At 43.5% G+C, this 27,552-nt stretch overlaps 1 protein-coding gene across 2 annotated transcripts in view; it reads right to left on the bottom strand.

Moving 5' to 3' along the window:
- ajap1 (adherens junctions associated protein 1) overlaps positions 1–27,552 on the bottom strand; it is a 63,132-nt gene that overhangs the window by 13,930 nt on the left and 21,650 nt on the right. For both annotated transcript variants that reach the window (XM_026153618.1, XM_026153619.1), the window contains one exon: positions 14,541–15,283. In XM_026153618.1, coding sequence (XP_026009403.1) covers positions 14,541–15,283 — 743 coding nt within the window. The remainder of the gene's footprint in view (positions 1–14,540; positions 15,284–27,552) is intronic.

The following is a 27,552-nucleotide window of genomic DNA, read 5'->3' as shown; positions in this document are numbered from 1 at the left end:
TTATAGCTAACGGGTTATTAAATGAGATTAGATTTATTTTTAGCTTTTGAATAGTGGCAGTTGAGTCAGACCTGAAAGTGTAGCAAGAAAACAGCATGTTGACATGAAACAGCTGGCCTGGGATTGGCTCAACCCAGGCAAATGCTGACTGCAAGCTACAGGGACATCATTTATTTTGATAATATTAGCAGTAGTCGTTTTATTTGTTCAGTGGCATATCAAAATTTCTTCTTGTGCAAACACCATTCAAATCGTCTCCATGCACAAGGAATCTACTTTAGCCTTTCTAAACAGTAGTTGAGATGCAAGATCTGTCTGTCTGCTGTTTCATTCGTAAATTAGAATGATGCAACAACTCAATGGTGATGGTGCTACAAAGAAAATCTATATTTAATCACTGTGCATATGTATGAGTTATTGTGTTAGTGTGAGTGTGTGTGTGTATACTGCATCGTCTACATGTAGTGGGTTTAGGCATTATTTGCAAAGTGATTTAGAGGTAATGGCACCAAAGCTCACGCAGTATTTGCTTAAAAGCACCTGAAAAATGTAGGAAAGGGTCCTCATTTGTAAACCAGACTTTTAGCTTATAGAGGTTGAGCAACCTCATTTCCACAGAGAGCAATGTGTGTTTGTTCTGGCATACCCAATACATGCCTATATAAACCCTCCAAGACTGAGCAAAACAGGTTAGGAGAGGGCTTCCATCAAAGGTTTGCCTACTGATAGCTAGAAACTGCCAATTAATGCTGGTGTCAAAGTGTCAGTCTAGGGCTGATTTCCACAGAGTCACCGAGCAATCTAAAATGCTCACTGAAGAAGCGGACAAGAGAGCTGAATGAGGAGCAGGGAGAGGAAGAAAGAGAGCGAGAGGGGGAGAGGAAGAAAGCTAAAGATCGGAAACAATTAGTCTACAGATCTTTTCTCTCAATGTCAAAAGCATTGCTGCATAAGTCAAGCTCAATGGCAAATGCAACAATCCATTGCCAAAAAGAAAAAGTAGCTAGAGTCTATTGCTCCAGTAAGGCCTTTTTTCCCACAAACATGCGCTCCTCTTCTGTCCTTCTCTGTATTAGAAACAGCAGGGAGCACACAAGAGCTCATCCTACAACAAACAAATGAAAATTACTGCAATTTTCAGGAGGGTGTAAAATGGCATTGCTACTGAGGCAGTTTCAAACAACCTTCTGAAAAATCTGTGTACTATCATGCTGGTGACAGGAGGCATTTTTGTAAACCAAACAAAAAGCTTAGCTGAACTGCTGACCAGGCGATTGGACCTAAAACTGGCAGGCAATACAATATCTCTCTCTCTCACTCTCTTATTTTTCCAACAAAACCTCCAAAAATAAAACAAATAAGAGTTTGGAGAAGTCATATTAAAAATTCTCCCTAAGCACTTTTGATTGACAGAACAATCTAACATAGCCAAAACAGTGTCTCGGTCAACATCTGTAGTCTTCTTCCTTGAGGCGGACGTGTCAAGCCACGGAGAAAGAGCTGGAGAAAACAGAAAGTGAAACAGCATCTGCTCAGTGAAGCCCGCTCAGCTCCTCTTGGCTGAGATTTCTGTAAATCAGGAACAGGGGGGTTTGACTCTGCACGCCTGTCGCCGGGCATCAGCATTTAAGTCCAGATTTAATGCTTGAGAAAAGGAGATTCATTTTTACTCACTTTATTGAGAGTCAATACAGAGAGTAAAGGCAACCTTATTGGATTGCCATGGTAACTGTTGGGAGAAGTGATTTCTCTCTGTCTCTATGTGTATCTCTCATTGTTGAAGAGGCTGCATTGTACGCCTATATGGGTGTGCACAGGTCAAAAATCTGCATTACAATGCTCGCCGCGCTGCCTTCTTTAAAAATAGATTGCTGGGATGCTTAATGTACATTTTACATGCTCTCACTTTGCTCCGTAGTGGATGTAAACTCCATCCACTTTACCCACACGTCCATCACAAACTTGATAGCGTGACGTGATTTGTTACCACATGGATCCGTTTAGTTTAAATACCTCGAATTCATACGCTGAATGCTGTTCTGTGCATTTTAAACATCCTCTACAAGCAACCGACAGGTCCGCACGGCTCAACGGGACCGTTCGGGAACACGTGGTGGCGTTCGATGGCCCAACATAACACTGCAACATTTAACCTTGCAACCCTCAGATCATCTAACAAGGCCCAAGTTATCAGTAGTGGCTTTGCTGACTGGAGTTTTAATCATCTCATATCCATAATGGAGCTGACAGCTCCATCTGCGTGGAATAGAGGGGGGTTGAAGTTGCTAGCAGCACAAACAACAGGAACAATCAGTGAGCATCTGGAGGCTCCACAGCTATAACACCCCCCCCTCCACCCGCCTCCGCTCCCTACCCTCAGCTCCTCTATGATGGCCAGAGAGAGCAGGATCAACAGGAGCCTGTTTGCTTACAGTATCCCGAAAAACTCCAATCCAAACAAAGTAAAATGTGTAACATGCACAATGCTGGCATATTGTCTCAATACAAGAAACTACAGATTGCATGTTGGTGATTAACCACAAAGGTTATAATACTGTGAGAAAGCATTTAATTACATAATCATAAAAACCTACGGCTGCAAGCCAATAAAACTTCACAGGTGTTAAACGGATGCCCTGACAGATGACATGCATGAGAATAGTTCAATCTCTGTTAATGAGACAGAAGGCATGCGAAAGCTACTTCCTTCACACAGATTAAGGGCAACATTCACTTCTTTATCTCGGTCTAAACAATTTGGATTTTCACCAGTGCCAGAAAGAACCATCCCTTTTGTTGTCCTGTGCATCCACGCCAACAGCGAGTGGGAATTAAGACACATAGCCTGTATTCAACAAGTGCAACTCAGTCAAGCTGCGGCAAGCTGTTGTGTACTTTCCCTGTGTCACTACGTAGCTGGTTTTTCTACCAACCCAAACTGGTTGGAGAAATGTCAGAGTAACTGACTGGATCCCACGGCAGGCGTGAGGAAATACAGCTCAAATGTTCATTTCTGGACACTGACATAAATATAGAAAGAAACAAGCTTTTGATGGTAGTTGGATCCAAATGAGCTGCAGTCTCTCAAGAATAATAAGGACTTCCAGAAAATCCAGAAAAGATTATGACAAAAAAATATGGGAAAAATTGACAGCAACAGTCAACGGTGCAAACAGTACAGAAAACTTTCTGCTGCATAAAAGCTCAGCGCAGTGCAATCCTGTGGCATAGGTGGGATTATTTTCAGGTTTCAGTATAGTTCTGTGAATTCTGCAGTCAGGATCAGGACAGTTTCCTTTCGCTTTGTGTGACCAAAATCAATGTTAGAAAAGCACAAAATATGAGCTCTGTTTTCCTCCTTTTGTGACTCGAGTCCCAATCGTCAACACAGGTGTAACTGCCTGTTGCCATGGTAATGGCAGTCTTAGGTTTGATTTAGCCTGGGGTTAAGTTGGAATTTTTTTTAATATCTGAAGACATTTCCGCTAATGACAGAATAAACCTGGTTTTCAAAGTGCTGTGGAGCTTGCTTTTCTACATTTTTTTCTATCCTTGTGGTCATACAGGTGCAACATGCGTTCAGAAATTCACCATCACCTGAAGTATTAATGATTTTATCGGAGCACAGTCAAGCAACAGAATGTAACATTCAGACTACTGTCGGAAAAAATCTACATTACTTCTATTTTCTTTCTTTTTTGATTTAAAAAAAAGGCTTTTTGGATACTTCCTCTATCACTGGCAAATCCTTGTGAATAAGAGAGCAGTCGAAAGTAGCTTCCTCTACTCTCTGCCACTCTCTGCTCTTTGCATTCATGTTTGACAGCGATTACACTCTGAAATGATTACAGTCATGTTACACACACGCCATATGGGATGACACCAAGTACATTCACGACTTGCGTTTGTGCAAGCATACAATATTCATGAGTCATAATGTGCATTTATTGTATGGCTGCATGTCTCTACTTGTACTGTGGTCTCATAGTCAGTGAATGCCTAAGCAGCAAAGATATAGACATTTTCTGAGCTGCTGAGCTAAAGCAACTAAGTGATTTAGTATAAGGAAGTTCATTTGTGATCTGAATATGTATCTAATTATTTTAGGAAACGTGCTACCAGCCCATGCTGCGAGGACCTTTTTGCCTTAGAAAGTCTATAGACTGCATCAACACTATAGATGAAGAGAAGAAGAAGGTACTGAAAGTAACTGCAAGGATGAATGTACCAAACAAATGAATATTTAATTAGTCAATAACTGGCTCTGTTAAATACATAATTTCTAGACATCTTTTTCAGCTATTTTGCAGCTTCTTAGCAATCATTCAGAGCATTGCAGAAACCATTTTTGTAATTAATCATCCAACTTGAAATAACACTTCTGGCATTTTTAATAATTTAGATTTTTTTATAGAATGTCCGTGACCCTAAATTGTATATATATCGATGAAGATGGAGGGATGGATGGATGGCAGAACCCCGGAATCCAGAATGCATGCTATGAGCTAACTGTCATTCTCCATCGATACTTTAAGAATGCAGTTACTTTTGAGTGCCCTTGGTGCTGCACAGTGGAAAATGTGGCCCTCTCCCAATTTTTTTTGAGAAGAGCTGCCATCAAACTCAAAATGAGCTAATATTTTTTCTTCAATAAATAAAGGGCAGATTTTCTCAATTTAAACCTTAATTTTTTTTCCATTTTACACGGCATCCCAACATTTTTCAGAATTGGGGTTATACATGCTTATTGATACTGTGAATATAGGAAACAATCAAGCACAGGAGAATTACAACAGTAATTAAAAATGTTTAGTTTAGAATAACTTGGTTAGTAAACAGCATAAGTTGTTTAAATCCTCATAACATTGAAACTAATAGTCTCTTAGGTTCTTCTCATACTGGCTGCAGATGACTTGACCATGTTTTGAATGTGAACTGAAATGTGGCGGCACTTCCATGTACATGAAAATATTGTATCATTCACCTGAAATAACTGCCACAGTTAACTTAGCAGAGTGAGTGAAAGCTTCGAGGATGGCAAGGCACAACCACGGAGCGAAAAGTACATTCAGCAGATACCAGCTGGGTGCCAAATGCGCTTGAACTCTCTGCATGCATGCATGATGCATGCACAGTCTTTTGCACTGGTTATGCATTTTTCAGAGCAATGCATCTACATTGCATGCATGTGCACCAGCTTCTCTCCTACTCACTACTAACCTTAAATGGACTTCGACACAGCTCTGTTTAAGCACTGACATTTAGGTTGGTCTTGTACGAAAAATAACTTTCATCTAGGGCTGTGCAATATGACCAAAATCTCATATCCCGATATAAGAATTCTATCGTCCAATAACAATATAAATCACAAAAATGTAAGATTTTCTGTAAATTCTGTGAATCTCGGGCAGCTCGTCTTGCGGAAAGTGTTTCCAGCTGCGCGTCATTTAGCTGGAGTCTAGTGTTTTAACCTATGCATGAACCATACATTTTTAGACATAAGTTGTAAAGGCCGCCGTTTTCTTTGTATTTATTACACGGCGTGCTGCGGGGAAAAGCCTGTTCTAACGTTTGAGTCTAAGGTTTATTTTTTAGCACCTGGTGGCTCTTTTTTAATTCTCATCCGTAGATAATCTGCTCTTTTACGTGATTCAGTTTATTTTGAAAAGTCTCAACAGGATCTTGAGCTTTATTGTGAAAGGTTTACGTGGAACATAAACAAGCGGACACGCGATGCTGTTACCGTCGTTGTTGCTAACCACAACGCATAAAAACAGGCTCTTGTCCGTCCGTAGTGTGGTTATATAAAATATAAGAGAAAGAGAGAACTTTAAGAAATTAATATAGCCACTACAGTGACCATCAAAACGATGAAAAAATATTGCTGTAAACAGTTTATTTTGCGACACCACGAAACAAACGATAGCGTAAAATGAAACGATAGACGTTTTTATATCGTCATCCGATATATCGAACAGCCCTACTTTCAGCAGTTATTTTGTGACAAAGCAGCCTTATGTCTTAGGCACTGACAGATTAGATGCCGTTGTTAGCATTGCTGTCAGATGATGTCAACTCATCTGCCTGTTGAAGTTAACATTGCATGCAGCGGGCAGGTTAGACACAGTAGACATCCGGAAGTGCAGTCATCCGGTTGTTCAGTCTGACGTCACTAGCCGTGTCTGGGTCTAAACTCCGCTGCAGGTCCATATATCAAACGATCACTATGGCATTACTGAGAGTTGAAAAACTGTCTAAAGTATTTCATCTTTAATAAAATGATCAGCCTTCTCCTCTACCAGGTGTAACAATTGAGTTTAACATCCAGGCATCCATGAAAACGGAATTTATGACATTTAACGGAGTTAGAAGTTAGCAGGGAGTTAGCTCGCTAGCTTCTATCTAAATACAATATAGCATGTCCTGACTGCGGGGTTTTGGAAACAAATTAAAACGTACAGCTCTGCTATCACTTCCAGCATAAATGAAGACAGAAAACTAAACAGCAGTGACGTTTGTAGGGTTACTGAAGTTGGGCTAGCTGGTATATAATGATGTGCTACGTGACCGCTAGCGACACAGCTATGTTAGCATAATATAAACAAGCTAACTTTTTTTTCCACTCGATAAAAGTTACCGTGAGTGTTCCCTTTCAGTCGATTCACTCGGTACAACACATAAGTATGGGATATCACGCCCTCGCGTGTCCTGGCTGAAGAAACCTTTATTCACGCCTTTACGGCAGATGACGTGTGATGACACGCGCAAGGCCCCGCCCGCACATATAGCCGCTGCCATCACCGTCATCCCTCAGTTCTTACGCTCTTCACCTCGCTGAGAACACCTCTGCTGAGTTGGGCTAGCTAGCTACTGCTAGTTAGCTCCGTTGTCTGCCAACTTGAACCTAGCTTAACTGCCCCTGTTGGTGTTAGCCTCCACCGCCCAGCTGGTGCGTAGGCTGCCCGCGGAGCGCTATTTTCAAGTTTTTCTTGTGCAGCGTTTCGCTTTGCGTTTTGGGAATGGACTCCAAACCGAAGCGAGCAAAGCAGAAATCTTCTGTTCGCCCCTGTCCTCAGGGATGTGGTTTCTCTTTGCACGACAGCGACCAGCACGATGCCTGCCCTGTCTGCCTGGGGATCGTCCACGCTAGGAGAGCGTTGACGGAGCCCGAAGCTTGTGCGTTTTGTCGCCAGCTCCGACGCTCGACCCTGGAAAGACGGGTGACGTTTGTGGAAAGAGTGCTGGGACGCTCGGCTGTCGCACGGCATGACCCTCTTCTTTCCGAGTCTGGAGCCCCGGCTTCGTCCGAGTCCGAAGACGAAAATTTTCAGGTCGATGTCCCCGCGATTAGCTGGGCTGACCACATGGAATACGTTGACGGGTTAGCCGATGACGGACCGGAACCATGCAGGAGCGCTGACGGGCTTCAGCCTGGGTTGAAGCCCGCCAGCGCTCCCCAGGAAGACGATGACGTGCTGGACATCGGCCTGGACATCCATGGTTTGTCGGAGGATGAGCAGGAGAGCTCATTGTCGACCCAATATGCCGCCGCTGCTGCGCCGGTCGGCCACGATGACACCTCTCTTTTCTCCCTGTTTCGCCGTGCCGCTGAGAAGCTGCAGGTGGACTGGCCCTCTCCTCCACCAGCTCGGAAGCCGTCGCGGTTTGCGGGTTTTTTCCTTCCACCGGAGCCCGCAACGGCCAAAAACTGCCTCCCCATGTTCCCAGACTTTCTCTGCGAGCTAACAGCGTCATGGGACAAACCTCTGTCTACCCGCGTCACTGTGCCCGGCTATGGACAGTACATGGAATTGGACGGCGCCGAGGGAGCTGGTTTAGCTAACCCACCCCCTATGGAGCCGTCTCTGGCTGCTTATCTGGCCCCGTCCCATAACCATGGTGTCGGTGGCCCCGCAACTCTGCCGTCCAAGCACTGCAGATTCTCGGCCTCGCAGCTGGAGAAGATTTATCGGGCTCAGGCCGGCACCGCTCGAGCCATGAGCTCCGTCACCATGCTCCAGACGTACCAAGCAATGTGCCTGGCGGAGCTTGGATCGCTGGTTCCGGAGGACAGCCCGCTGTCACCTCTTCTTAACGAGGTTAGAGTCACCACGGATTACATCCTCCGTGCGTCTCGCTGTGCAGCGCTCTCCCTGGGCAGAGGGATGGCTTCGACAGTGGTGGCGCAGAGGCACCTGTGGCTGACCCTCTCCGACGTCCCTGATAGAGACAGAGCTGTGTATCTGGACGCACCAGTGTCTGCGGCTGGGTTATTCGGACATTCACTTGAAGCCATTCAGGCTAGATTCGATCTGAGGAAGAAGCAGACGGAAGCTCTGCGCGACATCATCCCCAGACGCCAGCCCCAGCCCAAGCCCACTGCTAGCTCTCACAGGCCCGCCGCTCCTCTGACAGCTGGCAAGAGACCGGCGCCCACTGCTGGAGTGGGAGGGCCGCCGGCGAGAGCACGTACTCCGGCCCGAGCTCCACGCCAGTCGGCCTGGGGCAAAGGCCCTCCCCCGGGCCCCCGACGGGACCCGACGCCCAGGAGGAAGAAGCCTCAGCCCTCCTAGCTGTGATTGCGAGTGGGGAAGGGATCCGGCAGCAGGGAGACGCTGCTCTTACCCCTCTGTTGCCGCACAAGAGGTGCCGCTTAAGTTCTGTTCAGGTTGTCAGCCCCAGAAGGCGCTGCACTTCCCTATCGCGGTCTCCCAAGCACATAACCCCTGCACACGGTTCAGATGTGTTGAATGTTCAAGCGACCACATCGAGTGTTCCCGCTGTTTTTCATTGTTATGCCCCGGAAAAGGTGCACCCAACAAAATGTATAAATGTACATGTTCCCATGTTGCAATCAATAAAGAGTGTGGTTTACTCTCAAACAATCTCAAATGCTCAACCTGCAGGCGAAATGAGCCAGGTCAGGCAGGGGATGCAGTCCCCTGCAGACACACTGGGGGGCGACGGCGCCCCGCCGTCGGTGCTGCAGGCCAGCCGGCTGGCTGCTCACTTCCCTCAGTGGCGCGCTTGCGCCCCCTCTCCGTGGGTGCTGCAAACCGTTGCCATGGGTTACCGGTTGCAGTTCCGGGTCAAGCCGCCTCGTTTCCAAAGAGTCGTGAACACGATTGTCAACCCCGAGGCAGCCTTGGTACTCAGAGAGGAAATACAGGCGCTATTACAGAAGAGAGCAATACGGGTGGTCCCCGCTTCGGAGACGAACAAAGGTTGGTACAGCCGTTATTTTGTCATTCCGAAGAAAGGGGGAGGGCTTCGTCCCATCCTCGACCTGCGAGTCTTGAACACGTACCTGCGAACGTACAGGTTCAAGATGCTAACACTCAGACAGCTCCTGAGTGCAGTCGGCCCGGGAGATTGGTTTGCGACAATCGATCTAACAGATGCTTATTTTCATGTCGCTATACACCCGAAACACAGGCAGTTTCTGAGGTTTGCATTCGAGGGCGTAGCCTACGAATACCTAGTGCTGCCGTTCGGGCTGTCGCTCGCTCCCCGCACCTTTACGAAATGTGCCGAGGCAGCGCTAGCGCCCCTCAGGAAGAGGGGCATCCGCATCTTGGCCTACCTGGACGACTGGGCTCTCGTGGCTTGCTCCAGAGAACAGGCGGAGACGCAGCTGTCGCGGGTTCTGTCACACATTCAGACACTGGGGTTCTCTGTGAACTTTCAGAAGAGCTCGCTAATCCCAGGTCAACAGATCGCTTTTCTCGGTCTGGAAATATGCTCTCTTTCCAGCCGCGCACGGTTGTCAGAGCACAGAGTGGCCGCGTTTCATCGCTGCCTCGCTCAATTTCAGCTGGGACGCAGACTGCGTTTCCAGACGATATTGCGCTTGTTGGGCATGATGGCATCTATGATCGCCGTAGTGCCGCTTGGGCTGTTGAAAATGAGAGCGTTTCAACGCTGGACTCTCTCTCACCGTTTGTGTGCTTCGCGTCACCTCCGGAGGAGGCTGCCGGTAACTGCGTCTTGCATGCTAGCTCTCCGTCCTTGGAGGGAGCCCGGGCTACTGCACCAGGGCTCTCGGATTGGGAGGGTGTTGTTTCGCAAGGTGGTGTCCACAGATGCTTCCCTAAGTGGGTGGGGAGCGCTGTGCGAGGGTGCGTCAGTGAGAGGGATCTGGTCCGCGGCTCAGCGCCAGCTGCACATCAACCACTTAGAGCTGTTAGCAGTGTTCTTAGCTCTAAAGCGTTTCCGTCCAGTCCTGCAGGGCCAGCATGTCTTAGTCAGGACGGACAATTCAACAGTGGTGTCTTATATAAACAGGCAGGGAGGAACACGCTCTCTTCCCCTGTTGCAGCTGTCTCGCTCTCTGCTGTTATGGTGCAGTGTTCATTTTCTGACTCTAAGAGCCACCCATGTCCCGGGCCACCTGAACCTGGGGCCGGACCTTCTCTCCAGGGGGGGTCCTCTGGTGAGAGAATGGAGGTTACACCCTTCAATAGTGGCTCAGATTTGGGATCTATTTGGCGAGGCGCAAATAGATCTTTTTGCTTCCAGGGTGAATGCTCACTGCCCCCTGTACTTCTCCATAATCGACCACGATGCACCCTTGGGCTTGGACGCGCTAGCGCACCAATGGCTAGACGTGCTCCTGTATGCATTTCCCCCAGTGGAAATGATATCTCCAATTCTGGAGAGGGTGCGTCGGCATTCCCTCTCTCTGATCCTGGTGGCCCCTTGGTGGCCCGCGAAGTCGTGGTATGCAGAAATAATCAGCCTGCTTGCAGCAAGTCCTTGGCAGCTTCCTCTCCGCAGGGATCTCCTCTCTCAGGCGGGGGGGGAAGTGTTTCATCCGCGCCCGGATCTGTGGCACCTTCAGTGTGGTAGCGACGATTCAGAGCGCCAGGGCCTCGTCTACTAGAGGCTTGTACGCTTACAAATGGCGAGCCTTCGAGCGATGGTGCCAGGACCGCCACACTCTCCCATTTCAGTGCTCTATTGTGGATGTTTTGACATTCCTGCAGGAGCTGTTGGATAAAGGCCTTTCGTTTTCGACGATCAAGGTTTATTTAGCGGCTATATCTGCTTGTCATATCGGTTTTGACGGGGTGACACCAGGTGCGCATCCCCTCGCCGTGCGTTTTCTGAAAGGGGTTCGCCGGCTGAGGCCCGTGCTTAAGTCCAGTGTCCCTGCTTGGGACTTGTCTTTGGTGCTGGAGGCCCTTTGTGGCCCTCCGTTTGAACCCGTTGAGTCGGTGGATATGAAACTTCTTTCGTATAAGACCGCATTACTTCTCGCTTTGGCCTCGGCGAAGCGAGTGGGGGACCTTCATGCGCTGTCTGTGCATCCTGCCTGCACACAGTTTTCTCCTGATGGCCGCAAAGTCGTATTGCGTCCGAATGCCGCCTATCTTCCCAAGGTCATGCCTGCATCTTATAGTTCAATGGAGTTTGAGTTGCTGAGCTTTTGCTCCCCTCCTTTTGAATCTGAGGAGCAGAGGAGGGTGCATTCTCTTTGTCCGGTGCGTGCGCTACGCACCTACATTGAGCGCACTCGGGATGTGCGTTTGTGTGACCAGTTGTTTGTCTGCTTCGCTAATCCGAATAGAGGTAGAGCTCTGTCCAGACAGAGGCTGTCCCACTGGATTGTAGAAGCTATCTCGCTGGCATACAGCACCGGAGGTTTTGCGTTGCCCCACGGGGTGGGAGCTCATTCCACCAGGGGGATGGCGACCTCATGGGCTCTTTTTAGAGGGGTGCCTGTGGCTGATATTTGTGCAGCGGCTAATTGGGCGTCGCCGCACACTTTTGTGCGGTTTTATCGGTTGGACGTTACAGCCCCTTCGGTGGCTCATGCTGTCCTTTCTGCTGGGTCTACCACTCACTGAGGATGTGGTGGTCCCGTTCCGGTTCGGTGGCTGCTCTGCGGGGCGTGTATATAGGTCCCATACTTATGTGTTGTACCGAGTGAATCGACTGAAAGGGAACGGTTAGTTATGTCTATAACTTCTGTTCCCTGAAGGAGAGGAACGAGGTACAACACAGGGTGGCCCCACTGAGCAGTTGGCTCGGTGAAGAGCGGCTATCGAACTGAGGGATGACGGTGATGGCAGCGGCTATATGTGCGGGCGGGGCCTTGCGCGTGTCATCACACGTCATCTGCCGTAAAGGCGTGAATAAAGGTTTCTTCAGCCAGGACACGCGAGGGCGTGATATCCCATACTTATGTGTTGTACCTCGTTCCTCTCCTTCAGGGAACAGAAGTTATAGACATAACTAACCGTTCTCGGTGGTCAGGAACAAATGTAATCGCATGGCAGGATGCTGTAAAAGGACCAAACTTCAGCCAGGAGAACAACTGAGATAATCCATCCACAATACGAGGTTAGTCATTCATATACTGCTGCATGGGCTGGGCTGTAGTTACATCGTAAGGTTTTAAAAACTGAGCTTAAATAAATGATTAGCGGTAATAAAAGCCGAGGGAGGTCAACAGTGGTCGCTGACTGTTTTAGGAGCTTTTTGAGATCAAATAGAAGAAAATACATAACATTAAACATGTTAACAACACAAAAGCCATATTAAACGCAGACTACTTTAGACCCGGAAGTAGGATTCGTCGCGTCATCACTGAACAACCGGATAGATCTTAACCTTCTATGAAAGGATTTCCTGTGAGGGATAGTGGTAAGAGAGAAGGAGAAACCTAGATAAATTAAAATAAATTTTATTAACACTTTTCCCACTTTAACAGAATCAGTTTAAGTTTGCAAGTGAGAGGTTATCCCACTGCAAGTTTCATCAATCATGACTAAGAAATTTTGTATGCATCCACTAAGACAATTCAGAGATATGAGAGTAAGAGACAGGCATACAGTGAAGCGCCTCTCCATCTGCAATGCTTTCAATTCAGCAGCAATCCAATGCTGCACTGCTCGTGTGGTAATTACATCTTGCCTTGGGGCTAATATGAGGCAGAGGGTTAACGTGTTGTGAAGGCAGAGGGAAAATTTCTGCTGCGATTACACACCCACTCTTTGCTCTGAAACATGATTCTCTTCATCTGCTCTGATCAGACACAATGTGCTTATTGATACAATAATATTCAACCAGTTGGAGGGAGAAAAAGTCTCAACTCTCCTTTCTTATCAGCTCTCAGTTAGCTGTGGTGACTGATTTCCTCCAGGATACAAGCCATCATCTGAATCACAGGTGGTTTCACACTTACCTCCCAATCAAGAGAAAATGAAGAGATCACAACAACACTGACAAGATAATTATGTCCTGCCATTTCATTTTGCATGAGCTATATACAGTTCAATCACAGTGCAACTTATATGTATGCCACTAACACTCAAGGCTGTTTTGGGAGGCATCGTTGTTCCAGTATAGGGCTTGAACAGCACTGAGTAACAGCAAATAGTTCAAAGTGTTCATTATCTGAATACTCCCACTGCAGGATGAACTTTTCTTGATTCCTCTAACATTTATCATTGAAACTGAGTAAGTCCTTCCTTATCTTTGCATACTTTTATGACATTTTTGCTACTGCACTAAATGGGAAAACTTAATTTACCACAGTTATTGTTCCTAAGTTGTTAAAACATAACTTACATAGGTCATTTTAATAAAAAAAAACATGTTCCTCATAGACATAATGACATACTAAATCTAATAAGCCCGGCAGGAGAAGATTGTGTTTCCACATTACAGAAGAACTGCCCATAAAAATCCTTGCCCATAAAATGCCCACCACCGGTATTTCAGACCTGAGGGCTACAATATAGTCGAGGGCATAGTCTGTCAGTATCAGCGCCTATATCTCTAAGCTGCAATATTATAGTCATGAAAGCAGATCATCAGATGTACAGTGAAAAGGTGATTATAGAGGCTTAAAATCAAACAAACAACAACCTTTATTTATCACATAGACAATTAAACAGGGTACAACATGTAGTGAAATTCTTGCGTCCGAGCTGCGAACAGGCTGCAGACATAGCCGCGCCATTCCAGGGCTTTGTTTTAAGCATGGGGGGTCTAGCCAGGACCGTTACTGGCTAGACCAGTAAGGGTGGTAAATGTGTGATGGTCACACATTTAACCCCTTTTCAGTGTAAAAGCAAAGCTGTATATTTCAGATTCATTTGATTTTCAGTTTGTCAGAGAGTGGCCAATTATCCATAGATCCATTGGGGCTTAAACAGATTATGAATTTGTTAGGAAATGTCATTAACATACGTTTCATTCCTATAGAACCTGTTTTACGTGTATATATACCTGTAAACACAACTGTGGAAAACTTGTCATATCACAAAATAAAGCTCTGCAGAGAAAAGCCAATTCATAATTTATTTATAATGTTTTCAGAGCTGATTTAACAAATGTGTTACCTTTATCCGCTTAAGGTTCCCCTGAGAAATGTTTTATTAAAAAGACAACCTGCAAAGGAAAATCTAAGTAGCATGTTTGGACACTGCTGACTTGAAGAATTACCTTCACAGCACTCTATGTTTGTCTGTTTAACAGTTACTGAGAGAAAAAAAACATATCTATATCTATATATATCTTATATCTCTTACCTGGTGTGTCCCCTGGTGGGTCTAGCTTTGGTGGTTTGACAGACTCCGTGTTGCTCATAGAGGACTTGGTGGTGCTCTTGGACTCTGTTGTGGTCACCACAGTGAACGTCCTTTGGGAGAGCCTGGTTGTAGTGCTAGTGGTTGTGGCCACTGTAGTAGTTGCAGCCCTGGTGGACGTTAAGTTTGGCTCCATTTTGCCATCCTCATCTATGCTATCAGTCCCCGTGGGTCCCCAGTCAATAAATCCAGCCACTGTTGTAGTCCGGCCCTCCTGAGACTTGTCATAGCTGTCCCATTTGAGCTGCCTCCTGGTTCTAATTAACAACCTCCCGCTTGATAAAGCAACTGGAGCTTTTGCTAATACAGCCAAAGGATCGCCCGTCTCTTTTTGAGAGTATCTCAGCCGGCAATTCTTGCACGCTGCTTGTCCTTTGTGTGCTGGCTTCCAATGCTTTTGACCTTTAACTTTTGGCACTATTCCTGCCCTGCTGTCTTGGGGCGGAGGAACAGGGCTGAGGAGCCGGTGGGCTAACGGGCTCACTGTTCTCCAGTGAAGCATGTTAGGCTTATCCCAGAGGGGCTGCAAGCGAGGCCGTGAGCGAGGCACCGGTTTAGGCGTGAGTTTGATCCCCAGACCTTGACTGAGAGGGCTGCACACAGAAAAGTCCAAGGTAAGGTGAGTCATGGCTAGCAGGATCCACACCCGATGCCCCACACAGCTGCCTGGCTTCAAAGCAGACGGACTGCAAAGAGAGAGTAAATGAGAGGCAGCGTTTTAGATTTAGCACTAAATGTTAAAAAAATACAAATCAAATTTTCTCCGTCTCCCATCCTACCAAGTTTTAGCTCTTTTGTCAAGATGCACAGCAGTAATTATCCCCTATTTACACACTTAGCAAAGCTTAACTCCAAGTTCTGGAAAACACACCCAATTACACTATGATAATAATTAGCCTCGCAAAGTGATTCTTCAATAACAACATAAAGGTCAGACGCAGGGTAAACGTTGCAGAACATGGGAAAGATTCTGGAGTTGCTCTTTTCACTCTCAACTGTAACAAGCAGGGAGGGCGAAGCTGCAGATTCACATCAACCCAGTGATGATAACGACAACACACAAGGTCAGTCCTCGTTTAACTGATCATCATCATCATTTTCAGCATTATCTCCTCCAAAACACAAAGTCATCTGATTCCCAAAAGGGAAATCTGGTCGTGCAGAGAAACATCTAAGAAGGTTTAGTGTAACAATAATGGGAATGCACAAGTGAGCTTCACATATAACAGGTCTGCTTCGGTGTGTACATGCTGTTATTTTCAGTCGTAGATTCCTTCGCTCCTCTCTGCTGCTTTGGGCACTGTGAACTCCCGCTGGGTCCTGCCTTAATATGCACCACTGTGCACTTTGACTCGCAGGTGTCTCCGTAGTTTGCGGCTGGATTATAAAATCGAATCACTGAAGTTTGACGTTGTATTTTAGCTTTGTTGAGGTTGAGTACTGCTTACAATATGATATCTAGTGATATTAACTTTTACTTACCTTGCCCTCTTATACAGAACAGTGAATTACTATGTCTGTCTTTTTACATGCTTTATTGTCTTTTCAAGACTTAAATGTTATTGCATTTTAGTTATATAATTTACCTTATTTTACTTGCTTTCTGTAAAATGTCCGTGAGAATATGTTAATGTTTTCACTGACTGTTGATGCCGATAACGCATGTGGAAAAAAATTACGTGAGGAATCAAGTTATGCTAGCTTTGTGGAGAAGTTAGCAGGTTACTTCCTAGTGCAGCCGCTCAATGCCCGGTGAACTCAAAAACCTACTTCTAGTCAGAGAGGAGAGGAGCTGGAGCAGACAGTTTAATACAAGGCAGCTTTTCTTTATCATTTGTTGTCAGAATGAACAGTGATCGCCTATAAGGCGAGGTGTCATGGCAGTCTTTTCATGACAACAAAAAATGAAGAGCCTTATTGTTTCACATTTGTGAACACTGCGGAAAAAGCCACGGTGACAAACTTGGGTGAAGTTAAATGAAGAAGTTATGAACAAGGGCGCAAATTAAAAGTGTGGATCACGGTGCAATATTTTCAGATGAGGCATGATGACTACGTTGCAGAAAGCTTCACTTATATCACATGTGCGTACATTTTTTTCATATTTTATGATGTCCAAAAATAGATTTTGTCCCCAAGTAAACTTCACCTCTAGACAACATTAACTGCATGGCAAGGTGACAGACAAGCTGGCTGTTCGGGCTTGAGCCCCATAGCAGACTGATTCTAGAGACAACCTTCAGGAGCCCCTGGGACAAAGCTACACATTGAATCCTAAGGGAGGAACCTCATTATGGGCAGCTTTCATCTCTGCTGTCCTTGGCCAATTTAAACCCATACGGAGGACTTTTGTGGAGAAGTAATGATGGGTGGGAAAGTTTGAACGGGTCTGTCAACAGTCAGAAGCAGCATTAGACATCTTTTGATCATATAATCATAAAGTCTCTATCATGTTTCTATTACAGTTGTCCAAATAATCAACACTCAGCTACTAATCGATACAAAAACTACTACCGGATTAGATACTCATTTGCAACAGTCTCAATACAGACAGTACCATCTTTGCCTCCTCCAGTTGACACACAACTTTACCTTAAGCCATTTAACTATTATGCGACAGCCACATTAGCCATGGGTTATTATTCAATTCAGTTCAATGCAATTCAATTTTATTTATCTAGCGCCAAATCACAACAACAGTAAGGTAATAATACATACAGAGAAAACCCCAACAATCATATGACCCCCTATGAGCAAGCACTTTGGTGACAGTGGGAAGGAAAAACTCCCTTTTAACTGGGAGAAACCTCCAGCAGAAGCAGGCTCAGGGAGGGGCGGCCATCTGCTGCGACAGGTTGGGGTGAGAGAAGATGTGTTTATAGGATAAAAGACATGCTGTGGAAGATGCGAGAGATCAATAACAAGTATGATTCAATGCAGAGAGGTCTATTAACACATGTTGAGTGAGAAAGGTGACTGAAAATGAAATACTCAGTGCATCACAGGAATCCCCCTGCAGCCTACACTTATTGCAGCATAACTAAAGGAGGATTTAGGGTCACCTGATCCAGCCCCAACTATATGCTTTAGCAAAAAGGAAAGTTTTAACCCTAATCTTAACAGTAGAGATAGTGTCTATTTCCTGAATCCAAAACCATTATCAAAACAGTGTCTAGCTAAATCCAATAATAACAAAGTGACATTAATGTGGGAGCTAGGCAGTGCTTGTTGAATAGTATAACACAGTTATTTATACTTTAAGTGTTAAGGTTCCCTTTAAGTCCCAGATCAAAGCAGAGAAAAGTCTACTAACAGCGTGACAGAAACAGTGGCAGCCTACCTCACCAACTGCATTTGATAAGCAATGAAAATAGGGTGCTAAGTCACCAGCAGAAAAAAAGAATGAACTGGGATGTAGATAAATACATTTGCACATAACAATATTGTTTTAATCTATTTCTGCCTAACTCTTAATTTTCTACCCACTGATGGAAAATGGTATTGAGTATTTGTCGAGTGTAAAGTTCTAGTATCATGATGACCCTACTAACTATACTACGGTGACATTTGATGAGACAAACTAAACTTTTTAAGGTTGTATCTACAATTGCTTTGATCATAAACAATGCTTCTTACAAGCACATGTACACAAATAGGACAAAATAAGTACAGCGTGCCAAGAGCCTTGCTAAATCATTTCTACTCACTAAGAATTAGAGATGGCACGATACCACTTTTTTATGTCCGATACCGATATCATAAATTTGGATATCTGCCGATACCGATATGAATCCGATATAGTGTTTTTTAATCAACAAAACTGTTTTTTAAAATATCTTGCTGCATTTTGCAAGTCTGCAAGTTCATACTCAAGTTTAAAACAACAACTACACTAAAGCTATTCTGTTATACCTGTATACAAAAAAAATATTTCATAGTTCAGCAATACTGATCAATCTAATAAACTTAGACCTACACCATCCTCCCTATTCTGGTATTTTAAAGAGTACTTAGCGTAAATATTAAGCAACCTAACTAATAGGGTTCCAACTCCCAGCAACAACAAAAAGAAATAAATAAAAAATAAGGAACCACCCCTCACACTCCACCTCATGATGCTTAATCGACGTAATCAACCTTAATTTGATGCAGTGTGAAAAAAATGAACAGAAATCAATTATTTTTCAAGAAATATTAAATAGATTCAACATCTTTCTTCAACAAAATTGCAGACTGCACAGATGGTACCTTCCCAAAGTAAAAAGTACTATAGCTTACTAGGGTATATATTAGACTTAATAGTCACTATATACAGTAATTGACTTCTATTCATTTTACATCAAATTAAAACTTTGGGTGTCAGATAATTATTTATTAAAAGCTCGACATTTTAAATGAGAATAAGAAAGAAAAGTATGTCTTTGTGCCCCCTTTTCCCAGTTAATGCCCTATCGGCCCCCCTGGCTAAACTTTGCTAGATCCGCCCCTGCACAGTTACCAGCAGCTACGTAGAAAAAGATCCTGGTGTAGAAAGTAATATTAAATAAATTCTAACAACAGCTTATCAAGCTTAAACGTTCTGCTGTTGTTCAGCCGCTGGTTTCCTCTTTCTGGTGCAAAGTGGGCCAAAAACAAACAAGAGACACGGACTCGCGACAGAAAAGCCGATCAGCTGATCATTTAAGCAGTTTCACGATTGAAGTAGCAGCCGGAGAGCGAGAGGCAGTCGCTTGTTAAGCTTAACGCAGGAATGCTTTACAAACATTCAGAGATGGACTTACACACTTGCTTTACTTCTCTCGGGGATAACTTTGTCGGAGATGAAATGCCAGGTTGCTAGCGAAGCTCCACATGCTATCCAGACCACCGACAGGTCCCGCATGCCACAGCTGCTCTATCACGTGATGCATACTGCTCCGACTGCTAACGTTCTGAGGTGAGTTACGGCGTGTTGCAAGTTTTGTGAGGTGCTTTCGTGATATTTAATGGATCGGATTACATTTTTTATTTTTCTCCGATATCCGATCCAGTAATTTAGGTCAGTATCGGACCGATACCGATACGTAATATCGGATCGGTCCATCTCTACTAAGAATACCAATTTTTAAAAACAAATTAAATGTATATTTCACAGGCGACGGTACATATGTCAGTCCCCATACATTTAATCTCCGCCTGACCCTCTGCATAGATTGTTGCCTCGAATGTAAAAAACAAGAAGAGAAAATGTGGTTTTTGGATTTGAGCTATAAACAAGGTTCAAAGCGCTTCAGTGGCATAAAAACATATTAAAAGATAAAACCGTTGCTGCCTGGCAGTAATATTATAACACTGCTTGTCACTTGAGGTGAGCTTCACACTTTTTGAACTTGTTCAATTATAATTCAAAGGTAATCCAGCAGGCTAACTAGAGACCTTTACAATTATTATGTAGACAGGCTGCCCATGAAGAATGACAACAGGCTTTTATTATCACCAGCGTTCCATTTTTAAGGTGTGAGAGACCAGCCGACCACTAACTGATAAATAATTTAGAATGACATCTTAATTGAGCTGTAAATGGTGACTGATGTGGTCAGGAAAGAGCTGTGACAAGGTCATTTGATTTTTGACAGTTAAAAATATGGATAATAATTTGTCTTGTGAGTGTTTTGGCCTTGACCTCAGACTGAGACCTTGGCACCTGCTCAACCTGCACACTTCAGGTGAGTAAATTTTAACACTCCAATCCAAATTATGGCAATACATGATAAGGAAAATGGCTGTTAGGAATATTATTATTTTACAACATGGAAAAATGCGGTGTAAACATTTTTTGACCATGTTTGTTTGCTGTACCTCAAACATGATCAGAACAATGTAAGCAAAAATAACCCTGAGGAGAGATGCCTACAAAAGGCAGCAGAGAGGACTTTTATGATCTCACTCACGCAAGTCTCTGATATGATTGAGTAAGATGGAAGTGTTGTTCTTTTTTGCCAGCGGTACATAAGTGAATAACAACCACAGACAACAAATACTGAGCTCATGCTGGGTATTGAACTTCATTCATTAGGGAGTGGTAGGTAACTTTTGTATGTTATTCATTGTCAACTGAACATTGAGAGCACAGATGCAAACATTATTCCTAAAATAAAAGGAACTTCTTTCTGTGCCTGCACCATCTTTAGTATCACAGCTGTGGCTCAGGCGCTAGAGCGGGTCATCTGCTAATCATTAGGCTGGCAGTTCGATCCTTAGCTCCTCCAGCCTGCATGTTTAAGTATTCTTGGATAAGATACTAAACCCCGAGTTGTCCAGTAGGTTCGCTTAATCATTCTTAATTACTTTGAAAAAAGAGGAGAGCATTATGTATTACCAAAATGCTTTGAACCATAAGGAGGAGCACCTATAAGAAGTCAACTATAGGCTGATTAACTTCATTGTGGACTTCAAGGTTTATGTTTTATTAGCCTATTTTGACTAAACTGTCTGATCAATATTAAGAAGCAAAACCATAACTTTTTAAAAAAGTCACACCCAGTGTTTTATATAAAGTAGCTATAATGAGAGATCTTTAAAAAATACTGTTATTACTGCTCTAAAATTTATCTAAAATTAAGCAGTGTTCATAAACTTGATTCACTAACATGCTGATGTATTTTCACTTGCCTTTCATTCACATACCTTCTACACCGTGAAGCAATGTTGGTGTTGAATTAGACAGAAAAGGAAAAAAAAGTTACAGCAAGAACAACACATGCTACAGATAAATTTCCTTCAACCGATGTTTTCTAAGAACAGCACTTGCATAATTTCAGAATTGCTAATACTCTTTGACATCCTGCATAATGAAAATATAATCTACAAGTATACCGCACAGATGGCGGAATAATTGCAGTTTTCACAGCATGAACATACCAGATTGCTTTCTGGTTGGATTGTGTGTCTGGTGTCCTATTTTATGAGCACATGCTCTATCATACTGTCAATGCTAACTTCAGAATATAGGTAAGCCTTGCCGATATGGCAGGAAATCTCTTTAGTAGAGCTTGTGACATCTAATGACTCTCTAATGAGTTTCTCGAGCACCTTCTTACATGCAGTCTTTGCACAAGAAGGAGTATCTCATGCACATGTTTACTGGAGACTTGGTGAAGTTAACCGAAAGCCAATTTAAATGCATTATTCAGGCATCATTCAGTGACCTTACAGGATACTTTTTAGTCCTGAATCTCAGTATGCCAGGCCCATTTTTGAACCCAGACATACAGGGAATGAAATTGCTTTGTGAAGTTACGGACCAATCCGTTAATTAGCATGTCTTCTGGCCTGGAGGACTCAGGTTTGAAGGTCAGCAAAAGACTTGCTGGAATGATGATTTTAACCAAGACTTGACAGACAGCAGATGAAAGAGGTACCTTGGGATTCTGTTCGCAGACATATCAGGCAAAACAAAATTGCTGTGTATAGCACGTAGACACATTCCAGGAGTTTCTACCATTATATTACACATAAAGCACAATATGTTTTGTAAACAACATATTTGCTGCTATCCTTCACTGCTTCTTGTACCTTATCAATCCAGCAACCGTGGTTCTTGCTATATGTGTGGACTCTAATTACACTAAAATGCAAGAAATTAAAGGAACGTGTGTGTGTGTGTGTGTGTGTGTGTGTGTGTGTGTGTGTGTGTGTGTGTGTGTGTGTGTGTGTGTGTGTGTGTGTGTGTGTGTGTGTGTGTGTGTGTGTGTGTTTCAAGCCTCTATCATCCTTAACCAAACTCAAGTGATGTAGGATTTCAACAGAAACTCTGTGATGTAACAGTGTATGTAAGATGTGATATTTTGGAGCAATATATTTAGATTACCAAATATGAAAGAGCGCTGGAGGAAGGTTCACCAAGCTTGACTTCTCACTCTGCTCGTTGCCAGTTTAAGCTGTACTATATTCAGTAAATCTACTTCCAACTTATTCTGCAGCTTTTTACAAATGCCACGGTGGTGTGTGTGAGTGAGTGTGTCTGTGTGTGTGTGTGTGGGGGGGGGGGGGGGGGGGGGGATTACTCTTTGACAGGCACACCAAATTAAACAGATGATCTATAAGCACAAAATCACAGTCAGCCACAAATATATTATTAGTAAACCATACATAAGCTTCCAATGTGCAAATGCCAAAAAGGTCATCCGAAATCTAACAACAAATGTCAAAGTGAAGACTTTGCCAGCAGAATTTCAGCACACAGCGTGACTGTCTCACTAACACTGGAACTAAAATGAATTTTTCGTTATTCTTTTCCGATTTTCTGTCACTTTCTTCTTCAAAAGCCAATGCAGTGCTGTTGCGCAAAACAGGAAAACATTACAGAGAGTAATCCATTGCGTACGGCACTTAATACAATTTACCTGTCCTTGAAACTGGAAACCTCGCTTAACCAACATAATACCATCAAAAGACCAAAATGAATGAAGAGTAGCCTTTGAAGTCTGTGAAAAAGATTCACGGCATAATCCTGAATCAAATGCTTAAGCAAAGGGTGTGAGCGGTTAATAAAAAAAGACCATTCATACGGGCCATTATGCCTCGCAGACACAGCGTCTGCATCCTATATGTCAGATTGTTGACATGAAAAGTGGACTACTGTGGTGTGTGCTTGACCACTGGTTTTCCCGCCTATTGTTTTTTACTCTTTCATGGTCTGTGAACTCAGGCAGAGCAGCGTTTGCGGATTCTTGCTTTCAGCAGCACAGAGACTATGGCACTCTAAAGTAATTACATTTCCTTTCCTCTTATACAAGCATATGTTATGTGGGCTTAGCTGAAGCATAGAGATGCTTAAGCAGGTCTGTGTTAAACTGAATTTATGCAAATGTTAGATTTATCATGTTGTTTAAAACTCTGTTACACTCTCTGCACCAGTAGTCTGCATTACCAACACTGAAAATGCTTCAAAGATCAGGAAATGGTGTAGTATATGTACCGTATATATGTATATACAGTGGCTTGCAAAAGTATTCGGCCCCCTTGAACTTTTCCACATTTTGTCACATTACAGCCACAAACATGAATCAATTTTATTGGAATTCCACGTGAAAGACCAACACAAAGTGGTGTACACGTGAGAAGTGGAACGAAAATCATACATGATTCCAAACATTTTTCACAAATAAATAACTGCAAAGTGGGGTGTGCGTAATTATTCAGCCCCCTGAGTCAATACTTTGTAGAACCACCTTTTGCTGCAATTGCAGCTGCCAGTCTTTTAGGGTATGTCTCTACCAGCTTTGCCCATCTAGAGACTGAAGTCCTTGCCCATTCTTCTTTGCAAAACAGCTCCAGCTCAGTCAGATTAGATGGACAGCATTTGTGAACAGCAGTTTTCAGATCTTGCCACAGATTCTCGATTGGATTTAGATCTGGACTTTAACTGGGCCATTTCAACACATGGATGTGTTTTGTTTTAAACCATTCCATTGTTGCCCTGGCTTTATGTTTAGGGTCGTTGTCCTGCTGGAAGGTGAACCTCTGCCCCAGTCTCAAGTCTTTTGCAGACTCCAAGAGGTTTTCTTCCAAGATTGCCCTGTATTTGGCTCCATCCATGTTCCCATCAACTCTGACCAGCTTCCCTGTCCCTGCTGAAGAGAAGCACCCCAGAACATGATGCTGCCACCACCATATTTGACAGTGGGGATGGTGTGTTCAGACTGATGTGCAGTGTTAGTTTTCTGCCACACAGCGTTTTGCATTTTGGCCAAAAAGTTCCACTTTGGTCTCATCTGACCAGAGCACCTTCTTCCACATGTTTGCTGTGTCCCCCACATGGCTTGTGGCAAACTGCAAACGGGACTTCTTATGGTTTTCTGTTAACAATGGCTTTCTTCTTGCCACTCCTCCATAAAGGCCAACTTTGTGCAGTGCACGACTAATAGTTGTCCTATGGACAGATTTCCCCACTTGAGCTGTAGATCTCTGCAGCTCGTCCAGAGTCACCATGGGCCTCTTGGCTGCATTTCTGATCAGCGCTCTCCTTGTTCGGCCTGTGAGTTTAGGTGGACGGCCTTGTCTGGGTAGGTTTACAGTTGTGCCAAACTCCTTCCATTTCTGAATGATTGCTTGAACAGTGCTCCGTGGGATGTTCAAGGCTTGGGAAATCTTTTTGTAGCCTAAACCTGCTTTAAATTTCTCAATAACTTTATCCCCGACCTGTCTGGTGTGTTCTTTGGACTTCATGGTGTTGTTGCTCCCAATATTCTCTTAGACAACCTCTGAGGCCGTCACAGAGCAGCTGTATTTGTACTGAAATTAGATTACACACAGGTGCACTCTATTTAGTCATTAGCACTCATCAGGCATGTCTATGGGCAACTGACTGCACTCAGACCAAAGGGAGCTGAATAATTACGCACACCCCACTTTGCAGTTATTTATTTGTAAAAAATGTTTGGAATCATGTATGATTTTCGTTCCACTTCTCACGTGTGCACCACTTTGTATCTGTCTTTCACGTGGAATTCGAATAAAATTGTTTCATGTTTGTGGCTGTAATGTGACAAAATGTGGAAAAGTTCAAGGGGGCCGAATACTTTTGCAAGCCACTGTATATATTAAAAACACTATAATTTTATTTTACTCACAGTCTGAATTCTCTGAGTGTCAGCTAGCTTAATTCTTTTGGTTTATAAACATCTCAGTCTAAAGTCACACTTTCAAATTCCTTTAATGGTCAAACAAAATAAAACATTAATAAAATAAAATATTTTCAAACATCAGGTTAGTTGCATATTTTGTTTTTTCCGTCGACTCACTTGAATTGGCACAAGACAAACTTTTCCCACTAAGAGGCGAGACCCTAGACTACCATGACCTGGATGAATGAGAACCTACAAAGGCACTAATAACCAACTCAGCTGATAAAAACAGTATAAACTGGGTGGAAAGCAAATCTGAAAGCTTAATAATTGAACTGGTACATTATTAAAATTTTAATAGACGTGTGCACATAATGAGGTCAATAAATACATAAATGATGGGAGGAGCTTGCATTTTTAGAGGTTTTTTAATAACATTAAACTGTAAGTCAGTCTGTGCATCATCATTATCTTCTTCATATTTGCAGTGTTATTTTGTCAAATTCTTTTAAGGATTTCAATGCAATGCCAGATTTGCTGTATTAAATATGTCAAACGACCACAATCTAAATAAATAATCTAATCGTGACAGTCAGCATCGTGACGGTTTTTGGGCCGGTTACAACCACCATTTTATCCGAGTGAAGAGGAAACTCATCACATCCTTACGGCTTGCAACATGTCAAGCATCTTGAAAAAGGAGAGCAGTGCCCGGTGCCTGATGATTCCGCTCTTTCCCTAGAAAAGATCAAAGTAGTTGAGTGCTGTGTAGGCTATTATGCGCAGCAATTCTGCAAACCATTTGCCAGTGGGACACGGATAAGCAAAGAAACAAAGGGCAGGAAACAGCATCTGTGAATGAGGCCAACTTTAAAGGCTCTTCTGAAGCCTTTTTATAATGCTTCACAGAGCCTCGATGTTTTAGTAATCAGAAGAAGTCAAGCTTAACAGAGAGTGATAAAACAGTTAAGAATACATTAAAGTGATACTACACACAGACTATTTTAAAAAGTCTAAATTTAGAGGAAAATTTCTTCCCTATAGTGTACTTAAATTATCGTCATGAGAGTACAAGGGCCTAGTAAAGGATTATCTGACTCTTTGAACTCATCCTTTTCACCCTGTTAGACCCAGTAAAACTAAACTATTATCTCTGAAGCTAATCAGATATTGCCCCTAATTGTCTCTGCGCACTATCTCTGGCCCATTTCTTGGTTCATCATCACACTGTGATCACTTGTGCGAAGTAGGTCTTAATTAGAACTTGTTGGGAGTTTGCAGATCTGAGGCCTCAGCAGATGGGCTTCCCACCTGAGGGAGGTGAAAAAGGCATGCCTTCTTCAATCCCTTCAACCTGGATCCCCAGCCTGCCATCCATAGAAATTTGATCAGCATGGTCTTGACAGCCCTGCCACTGAGTACACCTAATTTTCTTGGCTGGCCATTGAAAGGTGCCTTATTGAAGGTGACTCCACCTCTGCTGAAAATCTGGGTGGAATGGCAGACGCTATATGCCAGACAAGATTTAGACTGAACCAGTGGTTTCCTTTCCTTTTTTATAACCTCTCAGTGGGGCTTTGCATGCCCTAGGAAAAGTGCTCCAATTCAGCCTTTTGTGAACAATCTCAAGAGTACAAAAAGTAACTGGTGTTATACAGGGTAGCACAAGCAATTTATAGAGTATTTACACGTTGAACTATGGTATTCATGTGTCTCCCACACACTTCTAAAAACAGCACCTGTAAATACACACACACACACACACACACACACACATATATATATATATATATATATATATACACTGGGGAAAAGGTTCACCAGCTACAGTTCAGAAAGTTTCACAATGCAGTGGGTGGTTTTCCCTGGTTGGACCAAGCAGGCGCAGCAAGCGGTTAAAATGAGACTATGAGCATAAACTGGAGGACAACATCTCAGCATCATACTTGTTTTTAACTAACTTGACTTCTCTTTTTTCATATTGTTCCCCGAGACAGAACCCTTTGGCTGGGCAGAGGGAGTCAGGGTAGTGGTGGAGGTTGTGTGTGCCTTTTTTTATTGGGTTCTTTAAAAAAACATAATAATAATGTTTGTAGAGAGCAGAAGCTGTAACAGAAAATCAATAAAGTATTCCTAATATAATAATACATGTACATACATACATACATACATACATCCTAATAATACATGTCTCAACTTTGTATATTTTTATATATTTTATTTATTGTTTACTCTATTTAATTTGTAAAATATGTGTGTACACACACACACACACACACACACACACACACACACGTAGAAAAATATTTAGTATACACATCCAGAAATGCATATACTATTATATATTG

This window comes from Astatotilapia calliptera, chromosome 20, assembly GCF_900246225.1.
Source record: "Astatotilapia calliptera chromosome 20, fAstCal1.2, whole genome shotgun sequence".
Taxonomy (NCBI): Eukaryota; Metazoa; Chordata; class Actinopteri; order Cichliformes; family Cichlidae; genus Astatotilapia; species Astatotilapia calliptera.
The sequence above is the reverse complement of the archived record's forward strand: the minus strand, read 5'-3'. Positions and strand labels throughout refer to the sequence as shown.